The sequence below is a fragment of the Rhinolophus ferrumequinum genome, chromosome 6 (assembly GCF_004115265.2).
Source record: "Rhinolophus ferrumequinum isolate MPI-CBG mRhiFer1 chromosome 6, mRhiFer1_v1.p, whole genome shotgun sequence".
NCBI classification, from domain to species: Eukaryota; Metazoa; Chordata; class Mammalia; order Chiroptera; family Rhinolophidae; genus Rhinolophus; species Rhinolophus ferrumequinum.
In genome coordinates this window covers 72,426,676-72,449,397 of record NC_046289.1, presented here as the reverse complement: position 1 = coordinate 72,449,397, position 22,722 = coordinate 72,426,676, and the positions used below count along the sequence as shown (strand labels likewise).

At 38.9% G+C, this 22,722-nt stretch overlaps 2 pseudogenes and 2 gene segments (V, D, J or C); all 4 read right to left on the bottom strand.

The window, feature by feature from the left end:
- Window positions 1–273: 273 nt before the first annotated feature.
- On the bottom strand, window positions 274–354 carry LOC117024374 (uncharacterized; annotated as a pseudogene).
- A 2,161-nt stretch (window positions 355–2,515) lies between these two features.
- Window positions 2,516–3,107, bottom strand: LOC117023165 (T cell receptor alpha variable 3-like). The segment is given in 2 exon segments: window positions 2,516–2,838; window positions 2,929–3,107. Coding segments are annotated over 2 exon segments (369 nt in total).
- Window positions 3,108–7,329: 4,222 nt separating this feature from the next.
- LOC117023164 (T cell receptor alpha variable 2-like) lies at window positions 7,330–7,869 on the bottom strand. The segment is given in 2 exon segments: window positions 7,330–7,625; window positions 7,788–7,869. Coding segments are annotated over 2 exon segments (360 nt in total).
- A 1,509-nt stretch (window positions 7,870–9,378) lies between these two features.
- LOC117023163 (pentatricopeptide repeat domain-containing protein 3, mitochondrial-like) lies at window positions 9,379–11,775 on the bottom strand (annotated as a pseudogene).
- Window positions 11,776–22,722: the final 10,947 nt, after the last annotated feature.

The window sequence follows — 22,722 nt, the reverse complement described above, 5'->3', positions numbered from 1 at the left end:
CATCCACTTAGGTGTGGCAGTTAAGAATCTAGAGGAATATCTTGGATGCTGTGGTCCCCCGTAAGGATGCAGCATGTCCTAACCCCACACTAGATTCCTAGTCAGGACCACGAGAGCTGGGAAAGGATGTCCACACAACATCGGGCTGTGAAAATCACCTAGCTTTCTGTCCCTGGAAGATGGAGGGCTGCTTAAAGGACTCTCTTAAAGGTCCCATGAGGAGAGTTGACCACAGATGGACTCACTTGCTCTAACCTCCACCAATGGACTGCGGCGTGTCACCCTTGCGCAGGGGCCATGCTAATCTTCTCTGTCTCATTCTAATTTTAGTACATGTGCTGCTGCATCGAGCACATGAAAAGATGCTCAGCATCAGTAATTATCAGAAAAATGCAAATTAAAATCACAATGAAATATCACCTCACATCTGTCAGAATGGCTATCATCAATAAATCAAAAAATGAAAAGTGTTGGTGAGGATGTGGAGAAAGGGAGCCCTCATGCACTGATTGTGGGACTGCAAATTGTTGCAGCCAGTATGGAAAACAGTATAGAGTTTTTTCAAAACATTAAAAATACAATTACCTTATGACCCAGCAATTCCACTTCTGGGTGTATATACCAAGAAATCCAAAACACTGATTGGAAAAGAAATATGCACTCGTGTGTTCATTGCAGTGTTATTTACAGTAGCCAAGATTGGAAGCAACTGAAGTGCCCAACAACGTTCAATTGAATAAAGAAGAAGTGATACATACATACAATGGAATATCACTTGACCATAAAAAGAATGAAATCTTATTGTTTATGACAACATGAATGAACCTGGAGGATATTATGCCAAGTGAAATAAGTCAGACAGAGAATGACAAATACCATATGATTTCACTTACATGTGGAATCTAAAAAAACAAAATAACTCACAAACAAAACAGAAACACATTCATAGGTGTAGAGAAAAAACTGATAGCTGGAGATGGGAGAGGGCTCAGGGGGCTGAGTGAAAAAAGTGAAAGGATTAAGAGGTACACATTGGTTGTTACAAAATAGTCACGACAATGTAAAGTACAGCATAGGGAATATAGTCAACAATATTGTAATAACTATGTATGGTGTCAAAAGGGTACTAGATTAATCAGGGGATCACTTCATAAGTCACATAAATGTCTAATCGCTAAGCTATATGCCTGAAACTTCTATAATATTAAATGTCAACTGTAATTGAAAAATAAATAAACATAAAAATGTATCTGGGTATATATGGCAATTTATCGTACTATAAATGTAGTATTTCAATTTTATGGGGCAAGAGTACATTTTTGTTTTCCACCCCTTTTGCATGTTTGGACCTTGGGAAGTATATTTAAATGTTAAGTTTCTGAAGTGGCAATCAACACAGAAGGTTCTCTGCAACTTGCACTTATCTGCGAAGAGTACATTTTTCAATACATGGTTTTCCTACTATTGGCTCTCCGTTTCGAAAAAACAAACAAATGTAGGTACCTAAGTACAACTTTATTTCTTTGGGGGCATGCTTTTTAAACCCAAATGGAGCTGCTAACTTTGTGTAGAATCATCCCCATTAACTTGCCAAATGTGCAAGCCAAGCAGAGCTAATCCTACCAGCTGACTCCCACAGCCACCAGTTAGTCCAGTTAGCAACTGACTCCCAGGAATCAACCAGAACCCCTCCCAGAATATTCTAAACTGAAGAGAGAAGGGAAGGAAAGACAGAGAGAGACAGAGAGATCAAGTCCAGTCCCGGTCATGGGTGTACATAAGATGCAAGTCTAGGACCTATAAGGAGCCGACATGTTTAAAGGAAATATTTAAAGCCTCCCTTGATTTGATTTCTGCTCCCATTATTCATTCTCTCTCTCTCTCTTTCTCTCTTTCTCTCTTTAACTCCCCTCCCGCTCTCCCTCCCTCTCTCTCTTTCACTCTCCCTCACCTTCCTTCACAGCTAAGTTACCTCTACACAAGCATTTACCAAACTGATCTGTTTGTTACTATTTATTCCTACCACCAACAATTTTTTTGACAGTGACCGATTTGGAAATCATGGCTACAAAACTGCTGAAATCAGTCTCAAGCTTCAAGGAGCCTACAGGTTAGCAGAGAAGTGGGGTGGTGACAACCAACTCCAGAGGCAGACAGCTTGTATTTCAATTTGCTGTTTTACGAGTTTTGTGACTTGAGTGAGATACTTAAATGCCCAGTGCCTTCATTCCTTCATCAGTAAAGTGAAGTTCCTGGTAATAGTTGTGAGAATGAGATGGGTCATAAATGTGTGGGATCACACCTGGTACATGAGGATCAAGGATAACTTTTTTCACCTCTTTATGATCAGTACCTAGCATCTAAGAATTCAATAAATATTTCTTGAATGAACAAGTCCTGTGACTTTACATTGTAATTGAGTTATAAGTGACAGAACTTGGGACCACACCTGCCTCTTGTGGAGGGACACAAAGTCTTCAGGAAAATGGTTTTTACTGTACTTGGGGGTTTGTGTTCAGCTCTCCCAGCAGCCCACCACTGTGTCTCTCCCAGCACAGAAGTACACAGCAGAGTCACTCCCAAGGGCAGACGGTTTCTTCAGGTGGAAAGACATTTGGCTTGTATTAAATTCAGCCACAAACCCAAAGCTGCCTTTGACCAGGTTGTCCCCCGGGAAGTATTTCAGAAGAAACTGGAGTCCTTGGTTGGGATACTGGACATACCAAAACAGAAAACGGACCCCAGAAGTCGGATAGGTGCATTTCACAGTCAGTGGATCCCCTTCGGTGACAGTGACCTGATCATCCAGCTGACTCACCGACTCTGCTCTCAGTCCACCTGTAAAGTAATCCACACTGCATCAGTAGAACAGCTGAGAAGAAGGTCAGTGGATAGTACAAGTGGAAAATGGGAAGGGAATATACTCACTCAGTGAGAAGAGAATCCAAAGTGTGGAGATGCATGCAGAGGCCATGGCTTAAGCTCAGCTGCTGGAGGCACCTTTTCAGCTCACCTCAGCTGGACATATGGCCCCACCCCAGACACTGGCTCTCGATCAGGGCCCAGCAACCCTGTGTCAGCACTGTGTTTTTAGAAATGACCTTTCTTCAGGGACCCTTCGTGGCACCTACACCTTCTCTCTCTTGAGCAAGCTCTTGGTTCAGGCTCCTCAGACTTCTATGGGGAGCAAGACTGGTCCCCGTTTTGCTCCCAGAGGAATCCTCACACTGGAGCACCCCCTAGTGCCTGCCCGCAGAACCCACTGGCTGACTGGCTGACTACTGTCAAGTAACCACAGGTCCTGTGCATTCAGGTCTTACCACAGGACCAGACTCTGGACGTTTACACTGTGCTCAAGGAACAGAGGGGGAATTGGATCTTCTAGGAGAAGACACAAGCGTTTGTGAATCAAAGTGGAAAAATGAATGCTCAGTGGATCAAGCTTTAAATGATTTATGCTCTTAAGATACTATAGAGGTAGAATTAGGGAAATAAAAAGATTTTAATAAAGTGGAAAAATAAATAGAAAGAAGAAGGGAAAGTGTAGCTTTGAGTGAAAGGGAAAATAAAAATAAAAAAGAAAGATAAGGAAGTCAAAATATTAAAAAGAATGAAGCAAGAGAAGAGAAACGATAAGGCAGAATGAGAACCTTGTTATTCTCTTTAGAAAGAATTCAGACATAACTTCTGTATAAACCTTTTGACCAAAAGATAACTCAGGTTTGTCTCTATTGGGGATCCTCTCCTTAATGATCTCTAGTTAAAGATTCATATAAAAATAAGTTTGAACCTTCTCTTGAAACACTTTTAGAAAAAGAAAAGAAAGGCATGGTATTATGTACACTTCCTGCCACATTGGTCCTAGTAAACAGTAGATCATAAAGAGGAGAAAAAAAAAAAAACCTCTATTCTGGAGTTATGAAATACAGATTTTCCACTTGGAGAGGCTACTTAAGACAGATCAGATCAAATAATATGCATAAGGTGCAAAAACTGAAGGTTAACTAAACTCAAGTTATGATAACGATAATAAACGACTCAACTTAAGGGGAGGACAGGCTAAAGATTTGTACAAAAAATACCACAACCTCAGCACAGTAAATATTTAATAGATTCGATTTAAAGGAAACAGGTTTCAGTATAAAGACATTGCTCATTCATTTCCCTTATTTTTCTTTAAACAATATCCAAATATACCAAATATTTTACAAAGGGGTAGAAAATCTCTTTGCTTGGAACTAGAAAAAGAATTGGAAATTAGCTCTTTCTGAAAGCTCTGCTAAACATCCCTTATGTGAATCGTTGAAACCTTCAACCTATGATAAATGTCTTAATATGGAATATGTGCATTACCGTTAAACAATAACCTTCAAGTCCCAAAGAGGCCTGTGGTCAATGGGAACATGTAATAAATTTCTTCTCTCCACCTAGAGCCTAAGATGAGCGGTAGCGTATCTTTGAGGGTCCTGGCAATCACCTCAGGAGGATGATTGGAAAAAAGTTTAACGAGAGGAATATTTTTAGATGTGTGAGCAGAATCCGCAGAATCCAGGGAAACACCAGGAGTGGGTGAAGCACCCTGGGGCTAGTAACAGCCAGATGATTTCAGCAGTCCTGGTCCTGAAGAGACAGAGGAGGAAGAATTTACCCAGCTGGAGGACCTGTAACTCAGGGAGAAGACCCAGACAGGACCTGTGGATTTCCATACAGGAAAGGAAGGAACTTAGAAGAGAAATATCCTGACCACGCTCTCCTTCCGATGCCTCCCAACCTAATGAGAAGCAAGAGGATAGGAAGACCCTCGATGCAGTGCATAGAAGTCAGCCTGCTGGGCATAAAGCAGGCTGGAGAATAGACCTGGAGACGAAAACAGAACATGAAAACCCTGACACTGGGGTTTATAGCAGCTCGGCCACTCAGGCAAAGATGTATGTGTGTCCTAAATACATGTATGGGCACATCCACACTGCATTCTGATCAATGTGGAAGGATAAATAAGACAAATAAAACAATATAGACTTTAGTAGTGCCTTAATTTAATTTTCCAGGTAATTGTCCAGTCTCTACTTTTTCTATTCACCACAGACACAGTACAGACTACACACAAATTATGCCTAGAAGTGCAAATGGATCAAATATTGTCAGCCTCCAGCCATTTAATAATTAATCCCAGGAGCCTTAAATGAACCAACTCTTTAGGAGGCTTAGATCTTTACTCCTCCATTAGAAATATGTCTGATTGTTTAGTGGTTCCCCTCAAGGGGTGCTGTGGGAGGAAGTGACCGTATTTATTAATCAAGTGTGCTCAGTGTTACAAGGAGGGAAGTTTTATGCAAATTTACCTTATAGTTAGAACTCATGGGCACTCACTTGCAATGGCAAGACTGATGGAGAAGCCTTAACGCTCTCAGTCTTGAAAGGTAGAAAACCTTAGTCTTCACACTAGCTTCCGGTTAAGGAAATGCTCCTTAACTGCTACATAGGTAGGAAAGGATTCAGGGACCTGCACACAATATCCTGCACACCCCATGGATTTCTAAGGTCTTGATTGAGCTTTCAAAATTGAACAACACACCCTCAATAGCTATTCTGCTTAAGTGCTTTAATTCATGACATTAATGAGAAATTATTCATCAATTGACTACTGGGAGTATAATGTTAAGCCATTTGCATTCCTTGTCATACTTATTCTTCCTAATATTCCGCATTTTAAATGTAAGAACATTAGAGTTTAAGAAATTTAAATTATTTATTCATCACCCCTAAAGAAATAGAAACAGGTTTTAACCCCTACTTTTCTGACATCAAATGTAATCTTTCATCTAAATTACACTGAGAATATCAATTTTTATCATTGCTTTTAGAAAACCTTTCAATATTGGAAAGTTCCCCCATTGTCATAATAAAATTATATAATATAGACTTCAATGGGCCAAGCAGAACTTTACATGTCATCTTGTCACTCGAGTGTATAGGAAATGCTGATCCCACAAGTATGCTCCACGTAACTGAAACAGCCCCTAGATAATTCCTTCAAAACCACTGATAACACCCAAAGATCATCCACCTTCTCTAGCGCCTCCTCCTCATTTCTATGTCATTACAGATTTATGTGCACATACTCTGATGAAAACGTCATGTTTTTCCTTATCAATTTACCAGTTTACTCCCCATCTGGACCACATTCTGACTATTCTGCCCAACTCTCCAATTTCTATAGAAAGAACCTTCAAATTCACAGTAAATAGACATGAACTCTTTCCCCAAACCATTGTAAGCTAGGTGTAGTGATGTCTATTTGGAGACCTGTCTTATGCGAGACATGTGAGTTAATGGGGAACGTTCCCCAAACGCTGCAGGTGGAGGTCTCTGCCATCCTCCAGGGTTCCTGCCTCCAAAAGGTACCTCTCTTCACTCCTTCTTATTTGATGACCATTGAGACATGCACATTACAACACCAGGATACCAAAGGGGGCTCAGTCTGAGACTCCAGGTATTTCTCCCAGAGTGCCTACTGCCTTTCTCAAGAAACGATTTATAAACATCAGAACTCTGTAAATGTTACTGATTTCCCAGAAGACAACAGGAATGACTCATATAAATTAATAAGAAAGCCCTTTCTGAACATCAGACTCTGAAATGTGATTGTATTCATTTTAGATGCAGGGGAGAAAATATCAACACAAAATAAAGTTGCTGGAGCAAGGAGGAAAATCAGTGCTTTTTCTGTGAAACTTTAACAAAGAATAAAATCCAACTAAAAAAACCACATTTTTTTTTTATATAAATTGTGGAATTCTCAACAAAATGGGGAAAACCCATGATTTGACCTTCTGCTCTCCTAACTCCGAATAAAAGGGACCATAACTCAATGGCCCTCTCAACTCAGTGGACTCAAGATATTTTTTTAGTTTCTCAGGGTCTAATACTTTCCCTCACCCACATCAGGTTTCTCATTGTTTCCATGTAGTTTAGTACGAGCTCAAGCTATATCTCAGGTGTGTTGATACATTCTAGGAATTATATTTCTAGAGAAACATAGGCCAATGGGAACTGTTCAAAGTGCACACTAGAGACAGGAATCTCTACAGACATATGGACTCCAAGGATTTGAGAGTGAGGGAAATTTTACTCTCCTGTGGATTTTCCTCTCCTTATCACCAATGAACTGAGAGCTTCATGATATAGAGAGTCTGGACTCAAAATTTTTCTGATAGTGGTACCAAGTGGAAAAGCTTGGGAACACTAAATTAGGGGGAGAAGCAGTTACTACTCCTCTCTAGTCTGCCTCCTTCGAAGGCTGTGATCTCCCTGTTTCTGTTCAGCTCCTCATAGGTTCTGTGCCTCTGTGTCCTGCAGAGCACAGTAGTAAGTGGCAGCATCTGCCACCTGCACCTGGAGGATGAGCAGTGAAGAGGAGAATCGCTCATATGTCATGTGGTAGCACCCCTGCTGAGAAGGCCTCGAGCCCTGTACAAGGAGTCTTGGTGCAAGTCCAGGGAAGTGAAGGTACCAGAAGAAGTTATAAGCAGTTGATATGGAGTGATTGCAGGAGATTTCCGCCACAGCTCCCTCTGAAGACACCACGGAGGAAGGCTGAAATACTTGGTCCTTATTCTCTGCAACTGCAGGAAACAAGCAAAGAAGGCTGTGAGTTTCATGCTGCTATTTGCTTGTTGACGACCTTTTAGGTATAGTGATTATTAATTAATCTGGCTTTTTTTAAATTAGTCCAAACTGTAAGATAACGGCATACGCTTTCGTAATACGAGAAAGAGCCTACTTACCCTTCCAGAGGGAGCTGAGGAGAAGCCCCAACCACACCGCCTCCAGAGTGCTCTGCAAAGCCATAGCCACACCACAGCTGGTCTCAGGCCTCAGCTGTAAGTGTGATGCTCACCAGGAAGCTCACTTAAGGCCTGTTTTGCTTTTTTTTTTTTTTTTTTTGTCAATGACATCATCAGCCAGAATCTGCAGACTATAGAAAAGTGACTGCAGTTGTGAGGCTGCTTAATAGTGGCTTCAACTTTCCTTTGTTCTGAGAAGGAATGTAGCCTTTCTGATGTCACTGCTCTTGTGCAAATTTAATCACTGGAGGAGCTTGTTTCCTTCTCTAACGTTGTCAGAAGAAGTCATGTGATTGTTGGAGACTGCTTCATTATTCATAGTAAAGTGATATATTCACACACAAAGAGTGCTGAATTTATCACATGTGAGCATAATGTGAAAAATAATAATCATGAAATTTTAGTAACTGCACTAGAGGAGTTTTTTAAGGCACAAAAATTACTATGTAAACATATTCATTAAAATTTGACCCCTAGCATCCAAGGTTCTCTCTGGAACAAGTAGAAAAAGAAAATCTCAGTTATACTTTTCTGTAACCAAAGAAATTGGATCAAGGAAGACCCAAAACCTGTATTTGGAGATGATCTCTTTGGATGGTACCTATCCTCATTTCGTAGCCTGACTCTGTCCCCTCTTTATTAATGCAGGGCTTAATAGTTCTCCCTCTTGCTTTGATTGCTTTATACAGGTTTTCATGGGATTTTATTTGAAAAAGAAGAATTAAACAGGTTTGTGGCAATTCTAAGTTTATACATTAAGGAGCTTGTATGTGCACCACCTAGTGAACCACATGGGAACTGACGCAAAATTATTTCCCCAGCCTCCTCTGAGACAGTCTTCGTAGTTTCCCACAGCTTGAAGAGGTTTGATGCTCTTTGATTTTGTTCAAATTCCTCTTTCTTATTCAGTTTCCACAGGGATGTGAAGGCGATCCAGTGGAAATAACTGCCTTCTTGGAAAGCCTTCTGGTTACGGAAAGATGTTCTTCATTCAGGGGAGTGGTTATTTGAACACATACTTCCATTGAGTTATTTATTTCTTTTTCTCATACTAAGACGGTTGCTTGATTCATTTCCTTATCTTTTCTTTTTTTAAATAGTCTCCCAAGTTACAAGAAATTAGTTTTTCCCTCATCTTTTCTCTTTTTTACTGGGATATTTTTTAATTAAGGTGATTGTTTAAGTCTAACAGAGACTTTTTATTTATATTTATGACCCCAAAAACTTCCAAATAAAATAGTGGTGTGCAGAGCTTATGCTGAAATCAAGACATATATATTTCAAAATGTGTATCCAAAAAAATGAAAGTGTTAGTGCTGCTTTGTTTAGATGGTAAACCTTGAATGGATGGTTTAGTTAAGTATCAATCTAGGAATTTAACCTAAATAAGTCAGTGTTGTATAAACTGTATTTCAAAGTTCACCAAATGTATATTCTTGTTTCATCCATATGATGGTTAACTATTAACCTCTCAGTTGTCAAGTGGAATCTCAACTCTGCTAGGCCACAGCTGCTCCTGATTGGCCCATTTTTATTTGCCTTCACTGATGTCACTGCTGCTGTCACTATTGCTGTCACAGGTCAATGTAGTTAGGTTTCCCAGGGCTTCCTTTTGTTCCTGGCTGATTGCAAAGTCAGCTATTACTCTCTGGGTGAGGCTGTCACAAATAGGTAAGCGGAAGGAATTCTCCAGCTTCAGTATCTCAGTGACCTAGGCAGGACTGTTGGCTGCTTTCGCATTGTCCAAAAACTCATTCAGCAACTCATTTCTAGGGATCTTATTATGCTTCCTGAAAAGCCCCCACATTTTCCAGGCTCCCTGGTTCCTCCCAGCCCTGAAGAACAGGACAGCTATATAGTTCAGAGGGTTGCTGACCAATGAGGAGCAGTCTATCTGGCATCTTGACTTTCAAAAGTAGATTTGATATCTACAGCATAGTCAGCAAACACCACCCGAAACTCCAGTGGGTGCTGATCCCTTGCCGTGAGCATCAGAATCTCTTCTTTCAGGTCACTGAGAAAAGTGTGACCATATTTGTCGTGTGGGGGACCCTGCTCGCTGCGCCATGTGTCATGCGGGGCGGCCCGCGGGGGGGATCCTGCCGACTACACCAAGTGTCACACAAGACAGCCTGCAGGGTCTCTGCTCCCGCTCCCCACATAAGAACGCAGGACATGGTGAGGCCAAAAAGGAACACCCACAGAGCCATAAGTAGGGGAGTCATACCACTATATTCTCTCTGGCGGCTGGGTTGGAGACACAGGGACCAGGAGCAACACAATTCTCAACCCTCATTGTGCCGCTTGCAGGCTCAGCCACCATCTTCTTGTTAGCTCCCCTTTTTTTTTTTTTGCTAGCCTAGCCACGGCAGTTATATTCATGGCTAATGGCTCACTGGTTACAGCTGACGGCCAACTAGCCACAGCTGATGGCCATTTGATCAGTCAATGGCCATTTACTACCTGAGCCAGCACCTTTCTATGTGAGGCCGAGAGCCTGAAAACTGCTTTTTGGGGCTCTGTCCCCACAATATTCTTTACTGTCTTTCCAAATTTGAGCAATTATTTCTAGCCTGTTGGCTACATCCCATGCTTGGAGAAGATCTATCAATATTTGGGAGTGGGGAAAGAAGACTGAGGACATCAGGTCCTTATACCACTTCAAGGTGACATCAATTTATTCCATTAAACAAAGCAAACTGAAGAACTTGGAATAATAGAAATTACGCTGATGATTTGGTCCAATGAATTTCCAGTTGTCTCCAGTGTTTAAAAGGCCATGTACTTGGTAAGCAAGTTCTAGGTTTCTCATGGCTGACTGAAAAAACGTATCATTATCCAGGTCCTTTGGGGAAAATTTCTTTCCCATTAATTAGTTCATGATATTATAGATCATGAGAGATGATCCTTTTGAAGGGCTTTAGTGTTGATAAAACAGCTGAATAACATAGTGGTATGTTGCAAATAAGGGTTCTATTCTGATGGCTTTCTTTTCATGTAAGTTCTGTCAGGCTGGCAATTTTCCAAATGCATAAAATCTGTGGAGACATTTCAGAAAGGTATGTAGATTTGGTTTCACCTTCTGTGCAACCATTTATTTCAGCAGCTCCAATATATCATTCCATTGGTTCTCAAATTTGTCATTCATCGTTGCTGTTACTTCAATCAGTGAATTGAAGGTGTATACATCAACATGGAGTTTAACGACTCGGTGTACAAGTTTAATGCTTGCCCAGGAGCTCGATGCTTCACCATTCCGAATCATTGTGTAGTATGAATGTGTGTTTTTCTCTGGCTTTACAGTAAAGATTCTCTCAGCATTGTTTTTTGCTCTCCAAATAACTCCAAACTGATGACCAGCCTTCTTAGATTTCTCATTATTTTCTTGTGTGTCTTCTTCCAACTCTTCTGATTTTTCACTTTGTTGAAAATAATAATCAGCTGAGGGATCTTGGTCACCAGAGTAACACAATAAATCCAAGAGACTATTAGTTGTTTCCAGAGATACAGTGGTTCCTGCTTGCAAGAAATGATCAAACATATCCACTGAAGCTTTGACTTTTTTGAGTTTAATTTGTTCCCTCAAGGCAGCTTCACTTATGTCTTCAATCTGAGGTTCAAAGTATGCAGGCATTAAACACGATATATGAAGTTCAGCTATTTCCTTCTGAAAATATTTGGGATGTGAATTAATAATACACTTTGCTGCATTCTCCCCAGACTTCTTTGCCAATAAAAATGAACGTGATTCAATAGAGGATGTTTGTACGCGATAAGGATCATCTTGAAATGCATAAGGGGCAGCTGTGGTATCCCCGTTTACTGTGTATGCAAATGCCTGAAGAATGGACACTTTATCCCAAGTTTTCTTTTTTGGAATGACCAGTTCTTCAAGCCCTGTTACAACAGTTGTCATACAGAGTGTCATGCGGGGTCTCTGGTCCCGCTCCCCACATAAGAACGCAGGACATGGTGAGGCCAAAACGAAACCCATGGAGCCATAGGTAGGGGAGTCATATCACTATATTCTCACTGGCGGCTGGGTTGGAGACACAGGAAGCAGAAGCCACACTATCAGCAACCTGCCATCCACTTCTCTGCAATCCGCAACCCGCACTCCGCCGTGCTAACTGCAGTCCACGCTTGCTGGCTCAGCCACCATCTTCTTGCTAGCCCCCATTTTCTGCTAGCGTAGCCACGGCAGTTATATTAGTGGCCAATGGCTCACTGGTTACAGCTGACGGCCAACTAGCCACAGCTGATGGCCATCCAATCACAGTTGATGGCCATTTACTACCTGAACCAGCACTTTTCTATGTGAGACCGAGAGCCTGGAAACTGCTTTCTGGCGCTCTGTCCCCACACTCTTTATCTCTTAGCAGTACCTATATCTCTGATAGTCATTTCAAAGACAAAACTTTGGGGAAGCAGATGAAGTATTTATTTTTAAATAACTATCTAACCTGACAGGGCGCTGCACATAGTTTGCCAAGTGTGCACTGTCAAACCCCAAGAGAACTACTCACATCACAGACCCGGAGATCTGTGTCTCCACCACAATTTTCCAGCAAATGGTAGTACAGCAACTTTATCATATAAAATTCAGTAAATTGCACCCATGTTACTACTAACTGTAATTCACATAAAATTGCCATAATTGACCCTAACTCACATTTCTAGTGAATTAGGACCACAAAGGAAACATGACTTCTTAACAGAAAAATTCAATTCTCTACTCAAGATACATTATTAAACAAGCCAAAATCTAATTTATCGTTTTCACCCCAAACCTCCCTCTCTTCCTGAATTTCAATTTCTGTGATTGTTCCCATCACCTAGATTAGAAATCTTAGGCTAGCTCACTCAGTCCTCTAATCTGTTCTACGCAGCAGAGTAAGATTAATCTGCCCCTGAGATATAAGAAATGATGTTTGCCACCTGCTAATAGGATGTATACAGTAGTAGCTTGAGTACAGCCTCCTGAGCTGACCAGCCTCCCTTAATGGCAAGACATTTTTACTTTTGCTTCAGAATTCTGTTCTACAGCAACATTACAAATTCTACAATGATCGTCTAATCATCTGTTATTTCATGTTTAGTATTTCTGAAATCAAAGCAATAATTCGCAGGATTCTTTTTTCATTTTTATCTCAGAATTCACCTTTAAACAGCTCTCCAGAGTGTGACTAGACTTTGTGATTCTCTGCCTCCTGGATATGTTCTGTGTGCATAGCGTGGTTCATTGGCCAACATTAATTAATTTACATAAGTTAATCACCTCATAACCACAACAGTTTTAATAAGATCCACTGGGGAACCCAACTCCCTTTGTTAACTGCTGTTCTTACCACAGAGAAATATTTAGAGACCAGAGAGTAATCAGTGAGAACAAGAGTTATAATGAATCACTAGAGGCATCCTCTGGTCTTATCTGTGATGTTGGCATGGGCCAGAGTAACACAGGAGATTAATTTAAAAATTGAATTTTCCTCTGGGTCATCTTAACAGACAGTCCCTATTGACCTGTAATTTGTCAAAAGTAGCCTAGGGTAGAAACTCTAGGCTTCTTCCTTCCCTGAACTTTATGTGTATTCCACTTACAAACATCTAACCTCTTGAGTGCCATTTGATTCAGCAGAGAAGAAGCAAATTACTACCCAATAACCCAATTCCTTTGTGCAAATCTTCCTTCATCATTAAGAGAAAGCAAAGTGTGAAGAGAGGATTTTAAATCTAGATTATAGTTAACTACTTCACTAGGGCCCTGTGTGGGTAGTTAGTCCAGACAAGTCATTTATTCTTTTTATTTCCAGCTGAATTGGTCTGTCATTGTAGGCCCAACTAGGGATGAAGTTCAAGATAATAAATGCTTATCATCTAAGAAATCCGGAGCTGGAAAAAGTCTTAGAGTCTACGTGTTGTAGCCATTCATTTTATAGGAGAGAAAGCAGAAACTCCAGAAGGTTACATGACTTGTCTAAGATGAGACAGAAAGTTTGTGATTGAACCAAATCTAGAACCCTATTCTCCTATTCTGTGTTCTCCTAACAAAAATTGTAAGTTTCTGCCACCTGAAGACAAGTCTGGAAAAAAATTAAGAGATTGCTTTAGTTGAATTTTGTCTAGGAAAACATAATATAATGCCCTATTATTTCTTCCTTTGAATTTTTAAATCTCTCAGATAATTTCCATTTCCTTTCCATTCTCACTGCCATTGCTCTTATTAACTCATGCTCCTAATGCTGCCATAGGCTTCTTGGTTTGGCTTCCATATTCCAGTCAGCCCTATTTCTAATCTATCCTGCCTATCGCTGCCAAATAATCTTCCTAAAAGAAGATCATGTCCCAATCTATTTAATAACATAAACTGTATAACCTTTATGTCTGTTCTGCTTAACTACCCATGCTGTATCAAGTGAAGGGGGATCTAATTATATTTTTGCTCCAAATTTCTATTCAATGACTCCAAATAATTTGTTTAAATTTATCAGATCCATTGACTTACACTTTCCATTTTAATCACATGTTAGATTCTTAGATATAGTACCATTTAATTCTGGGCTTTTTGTTGTAAAATTTCCATACATCTTTCAGTTAATTATATATGCTCCATCTCTTTTTGACAACCACATCTATATAAATTGAAAAAACTAACTGTGGTGTATGTATGTAATCAAATATTACTCAGGACTAAAAAGGAGTAAACCATTGACACACAAAAAATGACGTATCCAGATCTCAAAATAATTATGCTAAGTGAAAGAAGTCAGAGGAAAAAAGAGTGCATACTGTCCATTTACATAAAATTCTAGCAATTCTGGAAAGAGCACTAATCAACAGTGACAGTAAGCACATCAGTGGTTGCTTGGGAAAGGAAGATGGGGAGCAGGAAGAAGCAAAAAGGGGAATTACAAAGAAACACTAGAGAACTGGGGGAATGATGGTTATGATCATTCATTTGATTGTAGTGACGGTTTCATGGATGTATATATATACCACAGTGCCAAAAAAAGTGTATACAAGTGGATACTTTGGTCAACGTTGCTCAAGCAGTAGTTCACCGTAATCAGAAGTGTCTGGACGCTGATGGTAACCACTTTGAGCACCACTTGTAATTGCAGAAGTCAAATGAGACTTGTATTCATCTTTTGTTATTGGTATATATTAAGTATTACAATTTTAATATAGTTTTTTCCTTTCTTAAAATGTGTATACTTTTTTGGTGCCCTCTATGTGTATATAGAAATGAAAACTGTATTAAAATTGTATACACACACACACGGTGTCAAAAAAATGTATACACATTTTAAGAAAGGAAAACTGTGTTAAAATTGTAATACTCAATATAAACTGATAACAAAAGATAAATACAAGTCACATTTGACTTTTGCAATTACAAGAGGTGCTCAAAGTGGTTACCATCAGCATCCAGACACTTCTGATTATGGCAAACTACTGCTTGAGTGTAGATAACATCTCTTAAAATGTGTATATGTTATTTTTGCCTATATATTATATATATATATATGTCAGTATTCATCAAACTGTAAACTTTAAATATGTTCGATTTATTATATGGTAGTTATAAATCAATAAGGCTGTTATGAAAAAAAGAAAAGGCTTTCTGAACTAACAATTATGAGGTCACTGGTGGCCTTCAAGGGAACAGGTTCCATAGATAGTAGGTGTTATGGACTGAGTGTTTGTGCTCCCTTCCCCAAATTCATCTGATGAAATCTTAAACCCCCATGTGATGGCATTTGGAGGAGAGGCCTTTGGGAGGTAATCAGGATTAGATTAGATCACGAGGGTAGGGCCCTCATGATAAGATTAGTGCCCTGATAAAAAGTGGAAGAGACACAGGATCTCGCTCTCTGCTCTCTGCCATGTGAAGATACTATGAGGAGATGACCGTTTGCAAACTACGAAGAGAGTTCTCATTAGACACCAAATCTGCCAGCACCTTATCTGGGACTTCCCATCCTTTAGAATTACAAGAAATAAATGTTTCTTGTTTAAATCATCCAGTCTATGGTATTTTTGTTATACCAGCCCAAACAAACTATACTGATATAGAAAGACAATTACAAGAAGTAAAGAGTGAGTAGATAGAGAGGTATTAGAAGCAAATAAATTGTTGGCGTAATAAAAACAAAGGACCAATATTCGAAATTTTTTAATTATAGGGAAGTTCTAAGCATGTTTATAGGCTGAGGGAATTGATTCAGTAGAATAAAATTGAAGATATCAATGAGTGAGGCAGTAAATGATGGAGTAATATCCCCAGAGAGAATGGAAGGTATTTACCACAGAAATTCAGAACCTTCCTCCAAACAAAGAATTTGGGACACGGCCCCAAGGTATACAAGATATACAAGTAGGTATGTCTCTGAAAGTCTTCTTAGTAACTTTGAAATCTACATGCATTTGCTCATTTGTCTTTAACATCAGTTCTGCTTCTGGGATGTTTTCCAAAAGTATCTCCACTTTTCACAAAGTTCACTTTAAAGCAACATCTTACTAAAGTCTTTGATATAGACTGCATTTGGATCATAAATTCAATTTAAAACCTGGTCAAATTGTTCTTGAATATAAGTCCTGCTTTGCTAACTTCACTCCACCTTGCCATACATGCTGAAGCAAAGGATTTTGATGTACATTGGTCTCATACTAGCATTTCTCATACTAGTATTTGTTACAGCACAAAAATATGTGCCACTCTGACTCTATTCTGCCCCTCCTAGGAGAGATTAGATGTCTTAGGGGACATTCTGGTTTTGATGAGAAAAATTCCAGCTGCTACAAGTCCATCTATTAAATTCCTCCGAAAATGGAGCCCTGTTCCCCAACTTCCCTTGGACTGCTGGTATTAAAACATGGTGTCATAGATGATAGAACTGTGACTGCAGGAAATCTGAACTTTTTCCCTTTCCTGAAGTATCATCAGGGAGAGCTGTGGAACTTGAAAGATAATAAATCTGCACACCACTAAAGGAGGAGAAAAGTACAATTTTATAGAATGGAAAGATGAGCATGTGATGTTCATACAAAAGAATGCTCATGAGTTGAAAAATTGCCAAATTATGTGTGAAAATTTTAGCATGTTTAATTCTGAATGTCTAACAACTGAATTCATTTAGCACCAACACCCCCACAGAAAGCAGCGCCATCACAGTGTCTCTTCCCAAACCTGGCTCTCATCTCTTTCATTCTGAAGTGAGGTAGACTCCTTCCTCACTGGAAACCAGCTAGGGACAATAATTCCACAGAGACACAAGCCTTTTTTATTTATACTAGAAAACGAGAGAAATGATCCCTCCTTCAGTTTCATTGTTTCACTCTGTCAATGGGTGAGAAGAATTCCAAATTGAACCAGTTCCTTCATAGTTAGCACAAAGGTCTCTTAAAGTATGTAGTGAACCTGTGGTTTTGAAATTGGTCACGATTTGTCTCAGAGAGGCTAGCTATTCCCTCTATAATTTCACTGCTGTGAAGGAAAAAAAAGGAAAGAAAACAGGAATATATCTTAGCATGTTTGCATTGCTTTTGAAGCCCATTTTTTGAAAGCTTAGACCAAAACAGAATCCCTACAACTAGTCACAAAGGATAAATCAAAGGATATTGTTAAAAGTTGCAACAACAATCTATTCCTTTTCTTCCTCATTCTTCTCCTACAGCATTTTACAGAAAACAAAAGCCAGATTTAATCTGGTAGATTTTTATAGTAATATTGGCTGTATGGTGTGTGGGGTGTGCATGTACGTGTGTGTGTAAGAGAAATAATAAGAAAGAGAATAAGGAAAGAGAGCTAGAAAAACTACACCTATTAATGGGAAGGATAGCCTGTGTATAATTAACCTAAAACTTGTGAAGCCTCTAAATAATGAATTCTCATTTTCATCATAAATGGATAAGATGAATGATTTAGCCTCTTACCTATAAATAAGGCAATAACATCCCATGACCCAAAAATGATATGAAGTTCTGCTTTTTTATAACACCTGATGATATTTATAGTTTATCTTCTCATTATTCTACACAATGTCAGGCAAATTCCAATTACATATGAAGCTTTCAATAATAATATTCATTAAGATTTGAACATATACAAACTAAATTGGAAAGAAAAGTAATACAAAAATATAACTTCTTCAATTATCCATATTGTACATTAAACATCAAGTTTTTAAAATCAGCATCAGTGTGCATGTGATGGCTGGAGCTCTAACAGCCATCTTGGGCAACATGGACAAGGTCCACAGTTAGAAATGGTGAATCAGAGGTCTAGAGGGAGTTTGGGTAGGTCCCTCATTTCATAATCATTGTTCCATTCCTGGAATGGCTACTCCGTAGACTTATTTTATGTGAGAGAAATATAAAATTCTATGTCATTTTATTAAAAAAATCAACTCCTCATTATTGGCCTTCATTTGTTTATGCACCATCTGAGATTTCTGTTTTTCTGCTTCCTTTAAAGTACCCATTCATTTAACACCAACTCCATCCTCACCTACATGCAAAAGCTTGGAATTGAAAAAGAGATAAAATAAAATCCATAGTTTAAAAATGTAGGTAATCTTCATGTGATTCAAAACCCTAAAAGTATAAATGAATATAGATGTTTCCTCCCATTCTTGCCTTTCAGGTAACCAATTTCCATCCTCCTTAAAAGTATATAAAGGACTTAAACAGGTGTTCGGATCGCCAATTCCAGTGGGTATAAGATAGTTGCCCCATACCAACAAGCAATGCTCAGGACACCAACTGGGTGTCCTATGATTCAACTCAATTCGGACACTGTCTACTTGAAGATAATGCTAGATTCCATAGGTCAAAGGTTCTGTCCTACAAGACTGCCCCCCGACCTCTGCCACTTCAGACACTATTCACAAGCACAAGCCCAAGCACAAGTTATCACCTGTGCTTCTGCCCCACTGGCTATAGATTGGGAGTTCCAACAAACCCCTTCCTTGAGCTTTGGGTACTAGTCACAAGTCTAGGTTGTTACCTGTACTTCTGACAAACTGACTATAAATCAGAGGTTCCCACAACCCCCTCCTAACTTGGGTTTGATTAATTTGTTAGAGTATCTCACAGAACTCAGGAAAGATTTTACTTACTAAATTACAGGTTTATCATAAAAGGAAATAACGCAGGAACAGCCAGATGAGAGCGATGTATAGGAAAAGATATGTGGAAAGGGCATGGAGTGTAAGTTATTCTTTCAAGGAATTTTGCTATGAAAAAGAACAGAGAAATGAGGTGGTGGTCGGAGAGAAATGTGGAGTCAAGGAAGGGTTTTTCAATACTGGAATTATTACTGCATGTTTCTGTGCTGGTGGGAATGATTCAACAGTGACAGAAATTTGATGATGCAGGAGGCAAAGAATTGGAGAAGCAAAGTCCTTGAGAGACAAGAAAGGATGTCATCCAAGATAAAAATGGAGGGGTTGGCCTTAAATAGAGCGGCATGTCCATTATAAGAGTGAGCAGTGTTTACAGGTTCAGATGCAAATTGGTGGGTGGATTTAACAATGGGATGGAGTGAAAGTTCTGATTACCTGTATTTCTCACTGAAATAATAAGCAAGTCTTTAGTTGAGACTAACAAAGTAGAAGGAGTCACTAAGGATTTGAATAAAGACAGTGTGAAATAATCATCACAGATAGTAAAAAGTAAATTAACTATAAAAAATGTACTAGAATTGCCTATTTGAGGTTTGGGTCAAAAATTTAAGGTGAGATCATCTATACAATTGTGTTTTCTTTCATCTGCAAAATAAGCATAGAGTTGGATTTAACCAGAATTGGAGTTTGTCTGTAAAAAACCTCCATTGGAAGGACAGAGGAACACATGAGTAGATGTATGCAAAAAAATGACTATAAAACTTGGCCTTGGAATCTAGGTTGAATAAAGAAGAAAGTAAAGATATTAGAGGAATAATGGATAGCAAGAAGATGAGAGGATCAATGGATTGGGGTTTCTGATGGGTTTGAAGAATTGTTAGAGTGGGTGTGCTAGAAGAAATGAACAGGAAAGTCAAGTTAGTAATCAGAAATGGAATACTTGAAACTGAGAGTATGAAGGGGTTGTGGTCACTGGTAATGACGAGGTCTCGGGTGTGACCATGGGAGTGGCTGAGGCGAGGTGGAGGAAGAGGTCACTGGAGGAGAGGTCAAAGAAGTGAGACACGCGTATTGTGTGAACTATCAGTGTCGATGATAACAACTGTCAAAATATATGCGAAGGCATGGGGGAGTGGCCAAGAGGATAGTTTAAGACACAACAAGACAGGGTTACAGGTGAAATAGTAGGATAGAATTTTCTTCAAAGGACAAGGATATTTTTAAGAAACAGAAAAGAAAAATGATCTGAATCAGCAATTGTTAAAAAAAAAATACACTAGCAAAACTTGAGTTCTGGCTTAGGAGACAAATCCTGCACTATTTAAAAGGGCTGCAAGAGACAGTCACAGAGAGCAGGAATGTAAAAGAAATCTGCAGAAATGAAGCTGAGGATTCTACTTGCAAAATGCTAGCCAGAGGGCATAATAAAGAGTTTGCGTGGTCAAAGAAAAATAAGAGCTTGATTAGAGAAAGTACCAAGCCTTTAGGAGATAAGAGAACATAGGAATGAACGAAAGGTTAAAAAATGTGAAGACGGAGATGCACAGGCAGACAGGTCTTGATTAGATTAGACTGGCTGGTTTCTTTTGAAAGGGCATGGGTAAGTGATAAGATCTAATTGTAGCTTTCTCTTGGGGTCTGATTTCTGCAGTTTGTTCTAAGGGGCAGAATGATGGTCTTACTAGAAGCATGCAAACTCTGTTGGTTCCCTTCCTTTCTGCTGTGAGGAATGTGACGGCTGGGACAGTTCACATAACAGTGTTAATTTTTATTGCTTTTACTGGCAATATGATTCCAAAGCTTTTTTCAAGCGTTTTCCTTAACTTCCTAAAATAAAAGTCATCTTAACTCACTATATTGTAAATTCTTCATAGGAAAGAATTATTACTGTTATGGACCTTTTTATCTCTACTACACTAAGTATAATACTGTACAAACCCTAGGTTATTGACTGCTGATTAATTGCTTTTAACAGGGAGTCAGTGACCTTTTAGAAGTGAGGACCATATCTTTCTGATCTTTTGGAATGGAGAAAATAGAATGAGGAAAAAGGAAATAGTAATTTACAGTTGACAGTCAATATTATATTAGTTTCAGGTGTACAGCATAGTGGTTAGACATTTATATAATTTACGAAATGATCCCAATAATAGTACCGACCTGGCATTATACATAGTTATTACAATATTATTGACTATATTTCCTATGCTGTACTCTAAAACCCCATGACTATTTTCTGTCAATTTGTACTTTTTAATCCCTTCACCTTTTTCATCCAGCCCCCTTCCATCTGACAACCATCAGTTTGTTCTCTATATCTATGAGTCTGTTTCTGTTTTGTTTGTTTAGATTCCACATATAAGGGAAATCATATGGTATTTGTCTTTCTCTGTCTCACTTATTTCACTTAGCATAATACATGTTGTCGCAAATGGTAAGATTTCACTCTTTTTATGGCCAAGTAATAGTCCATTGTATATATGTACCACCTCTTCTTTATCCAGTTGTCTACTGATGGGCATTTAGGTTGCTACCAATCTTGGCTATTGTAAATAACGCTGCAATTAACATAGGAGTGTATATATATTTTCAAATTAGTGGTTTGGATTTCTTGGGATAAATACCCAGACGTGGAATTGCTGGATCATAAGGTAGTTCTATTTTTATTTTTTTTGAAGAACCTACACAATGTTTTCCATAGTGGCTGCACCAATTTGCAATTCCATCAAGAGTGCACAAGGGTTCCCTTTTCTGCACATCCTCACCAACACTTGTTGTTTGTTGATTTTTTGATGATAGACATTATGACAGGTATGAGGTGTTATCTCATTGAGGCTTTAATTTGTATTTCTCTGATGATTAGTGACAGTGAGCATCTTTTCATATGTCTATCTGCCATTTGTATGTCATTTTTGGAGAAATGTCTATTCAGGTCCTCTGCCCATTTTTAAATTGGATTGTTTGGGGGGGGGTTTTGGTGTTGAGTTGTATGAGTTCTTCATAAATTTTGGATATTAACACCTTATCAGATGTATCATTGGTGAATATCTTCTCCCATTCAATAGGCACTCTTTTCATTTTGTTGGTGGTTCCCTTTGCTGTGCAAAACTTTTTAGGTTGATGTAGTCCCATTTGTTTATTCTTTCTTTTGTTTAACTTGCCTGAGGAGATAGATCAGAAAAAACATTACTAAGAGCAATGTCAATAGTTTACTGTCTGTTTTCTTCTAGGAGTTTTATGGTTTGGGGTCTTACATTTAAGTCTGTAATTCATTTGGAGTTTATTCTTCTACATGATGTAAGAAAGTGGTCTAGTTTCTTTCTTTTTTTTTTTTTTTTTTTGCATATATGTGTCCAGTTTCTCAACACCATTTATCAAAGAGACTGTCTTTACCCCATCGTATATTCATGCCTCCTTTGTCATAGGTTAATAGATTATATAGATGTGGGTATATTTCTGGACTCTCTCTTTTGTTCCATTAATCCATGTGTCAGTTTTTATGCCTCTAACATCTAATGGTTTTGATCACTATAGCCTTGTAGTATAGTTTTATATCAGGTAATGTGATACCACCAACTTTGTGCTGTGGCTATTCGGGCCTTTTGCGGCTCCATATAAATTTTAGGATTATTTGTTCTAGTTCTGTGAAAAATGCCATTGGTATTTTGATAGAGATTGCACTAAATCTATAGATTACTTTGGGTAATATGGACACTTTAGTGATGTTAATTCTTCCTATCCATGAGATT